Source organism: Branchiostoma belcheri, unplaced genomic scaffold (genome assembly GCF_001625305.1).
Source record: "Branchiostoma belcheri isolate BF01 breed outbred unplaced genomic scaffold, Haploidv18h27 scaffold44, whole genome shotgun sequence".
Taxonomy (NCBI): Eukaryota; Metazoa; Chordata; class Leptocardii; order Amphioxiformes; family Branchiostomatidae; genus Branchiostoma; species Branchiostoma belcheri.
This window is the reverse complement of record NW_017804065.1, coordinates 2,404,504-2,417,251: the sequence shown is the minus strand read 5'-3', so window position 1 is coordinate 2,417,251 and position 12,748 is coordinate 2,404,504. Positions and strand designations below refer to the sequence as shown.

The 12,748-nt window shown below is 42.5% G+C and overlaps 1 protein-coding gene across 1 annotated transcript; it reads left to right on the top strand.

Moving 5' to 3' along the window:
• The first annotated feature begins 4,290 nt into the window (after positions 1 to 4,290).
• On the top strand, positions 4,291 to 5,424 carry LOC109478451 (somatostatin receptor type 5-like). The gene has a single exon (XM_019779984.1). The coding sequence runs from the start codon at positions 4,291 to 4,293 to the stop codon at positions 5,422 to 5,424; it is 1,134 nt and encodes a 377-aa protein (XP_019635543.1).
• The last annotated feature ends 7,324 nt before the right edge of the window (positions 5,425 to 12,748 follow it).

Sequence of the window (12,748 nt, the reverse complement as noted above, 5' to 3'; positions counted from 1 at the left end):
CTGAGATCGACTGAGCACTGTGTTCCCCCAGCCAGCCCGCCGTCTGACGGTTAAATCTAGCGCCTTCAAACTTGGCGCATGTGCGTTAGAGGCCTAAAACCCCGTGGGAAACATCGTGAAGCACGTCAGTGCTGGCCACTGTGGTGTCAATTAATTAATAAACGCCCGTTTCCATGCCGGACGGTTCAGGACGGGCTGGGAGCGACGGGGTGCCGTCACTAATTTCTGGGACGGCCGTCCGGCAGGAGTTTGTGGACGCTGCCAACTGTGTTGGGACGGTCAGGACGCCGTTTCCCGCTAAGGACGGACAGGGACGGCGTCGGACGGGCGTTTCTCCGTCGGGGACGCTTTCATTTTTACAGAGGTTGGCTAGAATAGTATTTCATAGAATAGAAAATATATAGTAGTTTCCCTTACCATGTTTCTCTTACCTGCTTATGTATTGCATAACTCTTCATCTTGTATACCAACATTATTAGTTCTAAGGCCACACCAATTTAATTTGTTGGTTCTCTGATGAGGGTCTGCATGGGGGGGTCCTGGCAACGGTTAACGGTAAATTCAGCAGGGCCGATAACGCTTAACGGTAAATTCAGGACGGTTGGCAACGCTTAACGGTAAATTGATAGGCTTTTTTTTCGAGCTGCACTGGACTTGGTATCCTCGCTTTGTGAGAAAAGGTGATCACTGACAAAATTACGTATACCTTACATGTAATGAAGCACCCATTAAAGGTATGTGTTCCCTGTGTTTCCCACCTGCCCTGTTCCCGGAGTGCGTCCACAAATAAAGGGGAGTCCGAGTCGGCCAGGGCTCTACCCAGCTTGACTTTTGCCCGTTCGCCCAGTCTTTACCGATGGATTTTGAGAGAGGAGCGCCGAAGGCGCTGGCAATCTGAGGGGGTCCGGGGGATGCTCCCCCGGGAAATTTAGGATTTTTAAGCCTTCAAAAACGCAATTTCCCGCATTTTGAGAGGCAAATTATGGTGTTGAGAGTGTTTGTCGGTACGCGGTCTTTCTAAAGCTTTCATATTTTTACTCAAGATATCAAGCGAGTCGAGCGCCAATGTAGGGGGGTCCGGGGGCCGGCATTTTTCCCCGGGAAATTTGGGATTTTCAAACCTTCAATGACGCCTTTTCCAGCACTTTGGGCGTAACGAAGAATTATTCTTTAACGCTTAACGCTGAATTTAGGATGACAAATAACGTTTTACGTTGAATTAAAACGACCAATAACGCTTCACGATGAATATACCGATAACGCTTAACGTTGAATTAGAGTGGGCCGGCAACGATTAACGGTGAATTAAAATAGCCCATAACGGTTAACGAAAAAGGGCATGCAGGCCCTCCCAAACTAACATGGCGACGTACCCTCCAAAAAGACCTGGAAAGTAAGGGGGTATCACTAAAGGATGCTGAGTCTCTCGCCAAAGACAGAGCAGAGTGGAGAAGACTTGCTGCCCAATGTGCCTTGCACGGGAGGAACTAAGTCTAAGTAAGTAAGTCTATAGTAGCTCAGTGTGTAGTCTATATAGTAGAATGTTAAGTAGGCAATTTCCCATCACCATATCGCTATCCTCAACAAAAGATAAGGCCACTGCAAGTAATTTTATGGATGACATCACGGGAGCATTAATTTTCGCCTGATTTTCGAGAAAAAAAAAAGAAATTTTGTTGCCTTCTGACAGTGGTCAACTTGCCGAAAATGGGCAAAAAGATGTCTGTTGCCATGCCGGAAGGTGGATGGCAGATAACTATGAAGAGAGGAGACAAGAAAAGGCTCTGAATTAATGTTTTGTTTCTTACTTTGATGCAGTGATATGTGATGCTGGCTGTGTATATGTGATGTTCCCACTGAATAAAAAACATTTGCACAATGATTGAGGCAAAATTTTAAAGTGTAAAAACCTTTTTTTTTTCGGTCTGCCTTGTTGTTTTTTTTTTTGCCCGCTCGCATTAGATTTCGAGTCTGCGGAGGATGTCATCCATGAAATGTACTTGCTGTGGCCTAACAGCCATTTGGGATTATGGAACCGATCTTACCATTAAAGTCTCCCATTAAAATCCTGTTGGTTAACCCCATACTCCCGAGTGCCAGTGTGTCTACTAGCGGCTGGTGAGACCTCATCATTGTCTGATCTTGTCTGTACCAGGGTTTATGGAAATAAACGATACCTGCAGGGAAATCACAATCTGCACCCTATCATCTGCTTGCAGGTCATGGGAGTATATGCCTGAGAGGAAACGTCGTGTGGCGTGATGGTTAGTTACCTCCATAAAAAATGGAGGTATTATTTTTGGCGCGTCTGTGTGTGTGTGTGTGTGTGTGCCGTGTGTGTGTGTGTGTTTCCGCACATTTGTAGTCAGCAGAACGCCTTTATGGATTGTGATTATATTTTTTTTTGGTATGCTGGTAGGTCTTAGGAAGCCAAAGGTCAAGGTCAAATATGGGCCTCCTGGTGGCTGATCTTGGTACTGCAGCAGAACTTCCGGTTTTCTATGGCAGGGAAAACAGATGTGCGGGTTATGCAACAAAACTCCAGCGGTCAGCGCGCTGGTTTGATTAATGAGGTTCTCCCTCTGGAATAGGCTGACCTACATATTTCAGGCCAAAGCTGCTACTGTATTAGGCCATGTTGATTTGATTATATGGATGACATCCTCCGGGAGCCCCAAAACTGATGCGCGCGTGCGAATAAAAAAAAAAGTTTTGCAAAAAAAAGTTCTTTTCATTATGAAATCTACGTGGTCATGAGGGTTGAGCAAATGGCACAGAATATGGTTTGGCGAATAATCTAGTCTTCAAGTTTATTTCTTAACAATTTCGTCTTTTTTCGTTTGATTTTGGTATTCTACGACATTGGTATAGTTTTTATAAATTTTTTTGTAACTTATGGTACATTTTTGCTCATTTTGCAACTGTTTTGCACGATTTACAGTATGGTTGAAAACTTTTTTTTTTGAAACGGCCGAAAATTCATGCGCGCGGATGTCATCCATATAATCAAATCAAAATGGCCTTAGCTGTTTGTTTGAAAGCAAAAGCCTGTGTTATTTTGTTCTGTACTGTAGTATACTGTGTAAAAACATTTACAAAAACTCATATATTTCATGGAGGTATGAGATCTCCGAATTCTTGTTAGGGGTGTTTGGCCAAGAACGCAGAGGCACTGGGTTCGAATCTTCTGACATGCCCCAGACCCCAGCTTGCGATTCAACCCCACCAAGTGTATTATATTAGTAATGTTCTATTAGTAATCTCCTCACAATTCAGCCCTTATAATTAGCTACAAGGAAAGCGAGTAGCCGGCCCACCCAATAACAATAAACTTTCTGAACTTATAGGTTTTGAGTTCCTTGCAACAAGACGTATGTCTGTATGTACCTGTTACGGTTGGGCTTTATGGCATATTGCATATTGTGTTTGTTGTTTTTCTTATGGCATTACTTCTACTTTTTATACCGCACCTCACATGTACATGTGTACTTGTAGTAGACACAAGAAACCAAGTACAAATAGAAGTGCAACCATCTTAAGAAAAACATTAGAATCCCCTTAAATGCGATTTCAGAGCAGCAAAACTGGGAATATTATGAATAAGGCAATCTTTGTGATATTGACACATACTAGTTCACATTTCAATCAGTATTACATACTTTGGGTATTTGAAAATGCAGAAACAAGCCCCAAGATGAGTCCTTTATTTTATGGGAGGTACCCTAAAAATCAGCTCAAGGCCCTTCAAGTAACCATTTTCCGTCACAATTTTGGGAATTTTTGCTCCATGAGGGTCAATATACATTGGTATAGTATGTAAATAAGCGACTAGAATATTGACTTAGAAAAATTGGGTTTCCAAGCCCTAAAAACTGCACCGGATGCCTAAGTCCGCCTCGTAGTGACTACTAATGACGCTAACCTGTGCGTATGACGTTTGAGCTTTAGTCTATCTTTAGCGTGGCCAGTTAGGCGGTCAAATCTGATTGGTTCTACAGAAGATCACCCAATCAATGCAGTGCTTGTAATGGCCAATCGGTGATACAGGTACATTTTGTAAGTCCTCGCTTATACATCTAAATCAGGCAGGTATATAGGTTAGCTTGCGTGCCAGACAGTGCTAGAAAGGACGGCGCACACAGAACATTGAAGCTGGGCTTTGTCAAATATCTCCTGCGACAACACCGGGTAGCGGCAGGAGACTTTACTCTTCTATTTCCCGAGATCATACCTGTTCTCTAGAAACCATCAACCTGCAATATATTCTTGCCGGACACTAGCTCCTCCAGTATGGATAACGCTACGGCGGGGAACTGGAGCTTTGCGAACGGCACGGACGGCTTCTACGTCCCGCCGCCGGACGCCGTCACGGCAATCGTGGGCCCGACGGTGTACGGGCTGGTGACGGCGGTCGGCCTGGTGGGGAACCTGCTGGTGATCTACACGCTGCTGGGACACACCAAGATGCAGGACGCTACGAACTTCTACATCCTGAACCTGGCGCTGGCCGACACGCTGTTCATGCTGGGGATCCCCTTCATCTCCGCCTCCTCAGCCATGGAGCGGTGGGTGTTCGGCAGGACCATGTGTAAGATCGTCCTGTCCATGGACGCCCTGAACATGTTCAACAGCGTGTTTAACGTGGCCGTGCTGAGCGTGGACCGGTACCTGGCCATCGTCTGCGCCGCGAGTCACCCGCACCTCCGCCGGCCCAGGGTGGCTGTCGCCGTCAGCCTGTCGGTGTGGGCCGCGGGCCTGCTGCTCACCGTCCCCGTCATGACGGTCAGCGACACCGTGCCGATGGGAGACGGGAACGACATGTGCATGCTGGACTGGCCCGCCGAGAACGCCCTGGTCTGGTACAAAGCCTTCACGTCTTACATGTTCATCATGGGCTTCGTCATCCCCCTGGCGGTGACCAGCGCGTCGTACCTCCTGGTCGTCCGCCACCTGAAGCAGCGCGTGCCCGCCAACAACGCCGCAGTGGCCGAGGCCTCCAACAGGGTGCGGACCAAAGTGACGCAGACTGTCTTCGCCCTGATCGTGACCTTCGTGATCTGCTGGCTGCCGTTCCACGTGTGCCAGCTGGTCAACCTGGCGTCGGATCTGCAGCCGACGCCCGTCATCGCGGCGGTGTTCCACGTGGCCATGGTCATGTCGTACGGCAACAGCTGCGCCAACCCCGTCCTGTACGTCTTCACCAGCCAGAAGTTCCGGCAGAGCCTGCGGGCCGCGCTGCGCCTGACGCCGCGGGACCACGCCGCCGAGCGCGCGAGCTATTACCTCCACACGAGAGACCAGGACGCCGCTCGCAGGAGGCGGGACAGGGACGTCTTCTTCCAGGAAGAAAACCAGGTAAATCTTCACGATCACGCAGCTCTGCATTCGGCTCCTCAAGTAGTCATGTATGAAACTTCTGTGTAGAGAGAGAACTGGGAAAGAAATCAAAGACATCCAATGCAAGAGCGGCAAAATTGGATTTTCGGTCAATTTTCTGGTCATACTTTTAATGATCATGAAGTACATGTAAGTTCCCCGCCCAACCCTCTCTCCCCGGCAAAGTCCCTCGGCGGCAAAACCGTCCCTCCGCGGCATTACCCGCGTAGCTCCCAGTAAAAAAATTAACGCCGCCGCCTCACAAGTCTGCGAAGGAGGCTAGTGTACAACCAAGGAGGTTAAACCTCTTCAATTGGTAAAACATGCACTGGTAATTATAAATAAAGAATTAAGAGTCATAAAACAAGAAATCACAACAAACGTGTACACCTGTAAAATTATTCCACGATGAACCAATGTAACCCAAAATACGTCTTGAAATTTTATCTACTAGTAATTGAAGAACTGTCCTATCATTTATTGTTTTATATGAGTGATTTTGCAATTTATACTAGTCTGTTATTAAATGATTCTTATATTGGTGAATTGTTCTTACGTGCATTGTATTGTATTGCTGTTTTGGTTGCAATCGTATTATTTCTTGAGGTATGTCATTAATTCACGTATAATACTAGATATGTTATTAACCTATGTATATAATACTAGGTATATGTTATTATATTAACGTAATCTTTGATGGAAGTTCTAATACGATGTATTATAATTGTCTTGGTCGTCAACGTATAATTTCTTCACTGTCAGATTGATAGAGTGATTTTGAAAGTACATGTAATGATAGGTATGTTATATTAACTTAATCTTTGATTGGCGTTCTAATACTATATGTATCATATTATTGTTACGTTGGTCGTTATCGTATAATTTCTTGACTGTCATATCAATAGGGTGATTTTGCAAGTGATGCTAGTCTGTTACTGACTGATAATTTTGTGTTGACGCGCCAAGAATATTTGTTTATTGATATGTTATTTGATTATAGTGTTTTTATATCGTCTAAAGACATGCATTTGGTTTCATAAATTTGTGGCTTTTTGACGGTAAAATGTTCGTGGTAAAATACATGGTATGATTTTTGACTGTCAGACCAATAGAGTGATTTTGAAAGTGATACCTGCTAGTATATAGTCTGTTGTTATTGACTGATAATTGTGTTGACGCGCCAATGATGATTTGAAATTGGGACCACTATTTGTTTATTGATATGTTACTTGATTATACGTTAAGAGTTCAAACTTTCGATCCAACACAAAAGGTTCTCTCACCTAGAGCTTTCGACCAGTCACTCTGGTCTTCCTCAGTAGACTGACCCAGTGAGGCTTGTCACGTGGCTTCTTTGAAGTGTAACGTCAACACTGGGTGTAGGTGAGAGAATTTTTTTGCGTTGGATCGAAAGTTTGAACTCTTAACATGTAACTACCAACACAGATGAACTTTCATGATAGATATTTGATGATATAGTCTTTTGATATTGTCCTAAGATATGCGTTTGATTCAATAAATTTGTGGCTTATGACGGTAGAATATTCGTGTTGTGTACATTGAGTTTTGGATGGACTCTTGTCGATAATTCAACCAGTCAACCAGAGTAAATCAACATCTTCGGTCATCTACGGTGACTGACATTTTACTACCCGTGCATAAACTCATGTTCTTCACACAAGCAAGGCTAGTTCCATTAAGACTGATCAAGAAAGATAAAAAGATACTAGTAAATCAAACTTTGAACAGAACTTCCTGTTTTGCCATCAGTGATAGCTGCTAAGCAACTGGTTGCTTTCTTCTTGCGAGCTTCAAAGAATCGCTCATTGATATTTTTCTATAAACATTAGAGTCTCAAATCAACTTCCGACACAGCCTCACAGGTACCTGCTGAGTTCAAAAGAAAGACCTGCGTCAGAAAACAGACAACATAAATATATCCACTCGTCTTCTGCGAAAAACATCGGTGCGGCTGTTTGATGGCAGATCTATTCTGTCATTCACACTACGGGAGATCCACCAAGAAAGACTTACAGTCCTCCCACACAATTAAGAAAGATTGGAGATAAATCAAAGTTTAAGTAGGACGTACTCATTTCCTCAGCATTTACTTAGTGATTGTATCAAACAGAAAATAGATGAAAGGTCTGAAAAATCTAATCGCAGAGAGCGCCGAGCAACCAAGGCCGAGAGTGGTGAAAACAACCACAAGGTTAGCTTCATCAAGAGGGATATGAAGAGTGATTTTCATGATACATATCGCTAGTTTCAAACAGGTAAAATTGAATCGACTTTCAAGCAGCTGCAGTGGCGCGGCGGTACTGTGCAGTCTGCATTGCACCAAGGACAGGTTTTCCTGTGTGTGGAAGGTGTTCAGCACCAAGGACAGGTTTTCCTGTGTGTGGAAGGTGTTCAGCACCAAGGACAGGTTTTCCTGTGTGTGGAAGGTGTTCAGCACCAAGGACAGGTTTACCTGTGTGTGGAAGGTGTTTATTCTACCACGGAATAAAATGCCCGTGAAAATACATGAATTTACAATTAATAAGAAAATTGGGAAAGTGTTATGTTTCATACTGTGGCCACATAACAGCTTATTCTTGAAAACGTTTATTTGTGATTTTCATCCATTTTTATACCGAGATTGATATTAACGTTAGTATTCTTCGTAATTAGATAATCTAATCGTCCTTCTTCGACACATATAAGTGCCTGGCACCGAAACGGGCCGTCATTGGTCGTCATAATTAGATTATCAACTTCACGTTAATTATACACGGCCGTTCTGCACACCTGTGTAAAAACAAGTTTGGTATCGTCCGTTCAAAATGGCGCTTTCGTACGACGGGGATACACTGGGCTGATTTTTTACTACAGATTTCTGGATGCTTTTTAGCGTTATCGTCGGTAGAATGTCTTAAATAAGTATGCAGCTGAATGTCTGGGAGTTTTTGCTGTGGATTTGTACCGATCTGGTGATGTTTTGAGAAGAAAATGCGGATTTCCTGACCTGGCGAATTTTGGAGAAGACAAAAATGGCGAGACAGTTGGGAAGAGTGGCGTGGTATGGAGACGACTTCGCTTATTGTTGCAGGTAAACCAGCAACTTGTTTGGCTGACATTATTCCTTAGCAACTATAGTGCGAACAAGTCAAGTTATATTGAATTTTTTTCCGTAAGAAATTACCTATTTCTGTTTTAGGGAGCGACCGTTCCTAATTTCATACAGGCTTAGATTAGAAAAAGTCTATCAAGTTGCCGCGTTTTCAACAACATTTTCAATGTGCCGTGCACTTGTAGAGTGTTGATATGTATGTGCATGTCTTTTTAGTGAATTGGTCAGCGTTTTGAGGTTATATCTGTTGAAAGAAATTGTGTATCGACCACTGGTTACCCTTTTTTTTATCTCCACGTGGTTCAAAACACCTGTTGGAATGTGGCCGTGTACATAATTAGTTATTTTTCCCGCCAAAAATTTGCGTAAACAAGATGGGGGCCTCAAAGCTTCAGGGCGCCTACGATACAAAACGTTTGAAAACATGTCGAGTTAACCATACTTTCGTTCTTCATTATCACTTGCAAGGTATTATGATTAATTTAAAAGCTTGTTTGTTTCGATTTTAGAGTAATTCAGTAAAGAGTAATGACCAAGCCCAGTATTTCTGGCGCAAACGCTACAGTTGACTATATAACGGTTAAAGGTAACAATTCCTGTTTTCAAAACATTTTGCGCCGATTTTTTCGTATTCCACATAAAGTTTCAGTTGAAGGGGGTTGATTTATTTTACTGTTGTTTCTATTCCCGTTTTATGGTTATTATGTAGAGTTTTCGTGGAGGTATGTGTTTGTTTTAAAGTAAAGACATTTAAGGTGAGTGCGTGCATTGCTACTTTTTAATAACAATTTTCCAACATATATCTGTATGATTAGATGATGGCTGATGCAGTAGTTTGAACTACTGTCTGAACCTGACAAGACAGATTTGACCAGATGATTTGAAGACCAAAGAGGAATATCAGGTGAGAAAAATCTGAATTCTGCATTTTACCTACAGTTATTTGGAGTTAAGACAAGTGTGTAACATCTAATGTCTGTGCCCAAGTTAGGTGGTTGCTGACTGATGCAGTAGTGAGGGCTCTTGCCTGAACCTGACAAGACAGACTGGACCTGACCAGATGATTTGAAGACCCAAGAGGAATATCAGGTGAGAAAATTCCAATTATGTATTTTATCCACCATTTACTTGTGGTATTATTTATGACAAGTGTGTAACTTTTAATCTCTGTGTACATTGTTGTTACATGTAATGTAGGTGGCTGCTGACTGATGCAGTAGTGGGGACTACTGTCTAAACCTGACAAGACAGACTGGACCTGACCAGATAATTTGAAGACGAAGAGGAATATCAGGTAAGAAAAATCCCAATAATGCATTTTAACTATGGCTATTTGGTGTTACTTGAGACAAGTGTGTAACTTCTAATGTCTGTGTCCAAGTTAGGTTGCTGCTGACTGATGCAGTAGTGGTGAATTCTTTGTAAACTTGACAAGAGTAGATTGGACCAGGCCAGGTGATTTGAAGACGGACGATGACTCTCAGGTGAGAAAAATCTGAATTCTGCATTCAGCCTACTATTTACTTTGTTATCTGAGACAAGTGTATAACTTCTAATGTCTGTATAGTTAGTTGGCTGCTGACTGATGCAGTATTGAAGACTACTGTCTGAACCTGACAAGAGGAGATTGGACCAGATTGGGTGACTCAAAAACACAAGAGCAAGATGACAACAACAACATCCACAGGTGAGACAATGCTTTAGAAGATCTGTTTGACTCCAGCACTCTTCCCTTATGTCTTACACTTTATAGAAATAACACACATGTAGCAAACCATCTTTCACATAAATTTTGTATTGCCTTTGACTTGAATAAATGACTAGTATATTAGACTTCTTGAGCACTTGTCAACATTTCTAGGAAGAGGCAAAGTAAAAGGTCGCATACAAGATTTCATATTTACCTGGTAGCTAGTTACCCATTCATACAATAGTCATGTACCTGGCATCAATTGTTCTTTTATGATTATGTAGGTATGATAAGGGTCAGCAGTCCTGATGTTCCTGTCCAAACCAGACTAGATGATGCTTGAAGTTGACGACAGAGTGAAGAGTTTGTACAGGTGAGATGATGCTTTCAACTTTATTTTTTCTCTGTGTTTAGAACTCAGAAGCATAACAAGCTACTTTTAACACTGTGTACATATCTGAGCAAAGGAAAACTGGTAGTTGAATTGCAGGACTTTTATCACTTTTATACTGTCACCTAGTTGCCTGGAAATTTTTGGGGGAGCATCACACTAATTATTCATTATTATTAATGTTAGTTAGATGTGTTCTGGCGTTCCTGTTCTGACTGGGAAAAACCTGTGATGACAGCTCAGCAAACCAGGTGACCTGAAGACACAGAGTTTGTACCTGTTCATGCAGGTGAGACAATACTTAACAACAATGTCATAGATTTTTCCTTTCCTATTGGATGTATTAAGAGTTGTGGCATAGCTTGCTACCAGTAACACTTTGAAAAGCCTATCTTTTTGTGCATTGATTCAAGCAACTTACTTGACAACTTACATGACTTATTCCTTGTCTCACATATGTTATTATCAATACGAACTCTGAGGTGTAACATGCTACAAGTACAATACATTTTGCAACACTTCTAAAAGCAGTTTTCTAGAGCCTAACTCCTTAAAAATCTATTCAATCAATGGAATAGTTGAATTGGATGATATGTTCGTTATCATTAGTTATGGACTTATTCAGTGTTGCCTGGGGATATTTTTCCATCACACTTACAGTACTATCGTTTCATATCATTAGGTGTGTTCTGAAGGTTGGCTGTCCGGTCTGGGAGAAACCAACTTGACTTAAAGATGTAGAAGGAAATGAAGACAGTGGGCACAGTTGTGACTTGTGAGTATAGTTTATTTGTTCACCTGTGCTAATGCATTTCTATCCTATAATCCACTTGTCCAGTCACTAAAGCTTGCATTGCTTTTAATTACACATTATGTCACTGACACTTTTCTAGACTGAACATCTTCCAACAATAGACTTGCCCACGAAAGAGGACTTATATGTCTCCAGTATAACCTCCTTAGTCCCACATTGCACTTTGTCATTTGAGATACAGCACGTCACACTTAAATTTTATGGATTCTATTAGTGCGTTGGACCTTTAAATGCAACATTTAGCTACGATCATAAACTTGCATGTTGTGTGATATAATATCATGCTTTACTGGTAGTAAGGCCAATTGCTGTTGTCAATTCAGTGACTTTTGTTTCTCTGTCTTCAAGATGCGGACTCGGAGACTGGACTGCAGCAGGAGGAAGAACCAGACTTTTGTAGGCTGAGGGCTGCGTGAAAGAAGATGGGTGGTGTGAGTATGGTTTCTTTGTTAACACAAGACAACAGTCTACATACTTTAAGGTGCACACACTTGCACTCGCACTCGCATTTCTCTAGTCACTCTGAGGGTCTGGATGCCTTTTGCGTGAGAAGCCATTGTCACAAAATGTAATTGGTCACTTTAATTTTGTTATCCTGAATTCATTGCGATTAGCATCATTTTGGATCCTTTAAGCTTGCACTTAAATTTTCCTGCAAAAAAATTTGGGACCTTTACTATGTTAAGTGTAAAAAAAAAATTGCTTTCGACCTGAAGACTTGCCCAAAAACTTCAGGGGCCCTTCACTTAGTTAATTGTTTGCTTTCATTCCCCCAAAATGGTCACTTTGCAATTGGACCTGATGAATTGTGTAATTTTTTTTTCTGCCAAAAAACACTTAGCATAATGGGGAGCCTCAAGTAGACATTTAATTGGATTAAAGTTTTCCCGCCAAAAAACTTAGTATATGGGGGTCCTGACCTTTGACCTCTACTCACTTTCTCTGAACACCTAGCTACATCGAACCAAGTCACACTGTTCCAATGTTTTGTACCTTTTCACTTCTCCAAACACTTTGTGACACTCTCATGCTATGCCAGACCAACCTCCTGAAACAGTCTTAGTGGCTTGTGACATTTTTCTGCCAGAACAATTGTCACTCTACTGCTCAGTCAATGCAAAGAAGTTTGCTCCCCTGGGGATGTCTTTGCGGAGACACGGTGCTTCGACACACCAGCATTCTTGTGCAATTGACTGACTTAGGGACTGTACGATATTTACCGGGGGGGGAGGGCTGGTGCAAAATGGTCCGGTAAAAATTTTTTTCCATGGCCCTCCCCCCGGCTCAAAAATTTTTTCCATGGCTCTCCCCCCGGCTCAAATTTTTTTTCAATGGCCCTCCCCCAGCCCAAAAAATTTTCGGTGG

Coding starts and splice junctions, on each gene's coding strand:
- LOC109478451 (XM_019779984.1), top strand. CDS start 4,291: ATGGATAACGCTACGGCGGGGAACTGGAGCTTTGCGAACGGCACGGAC.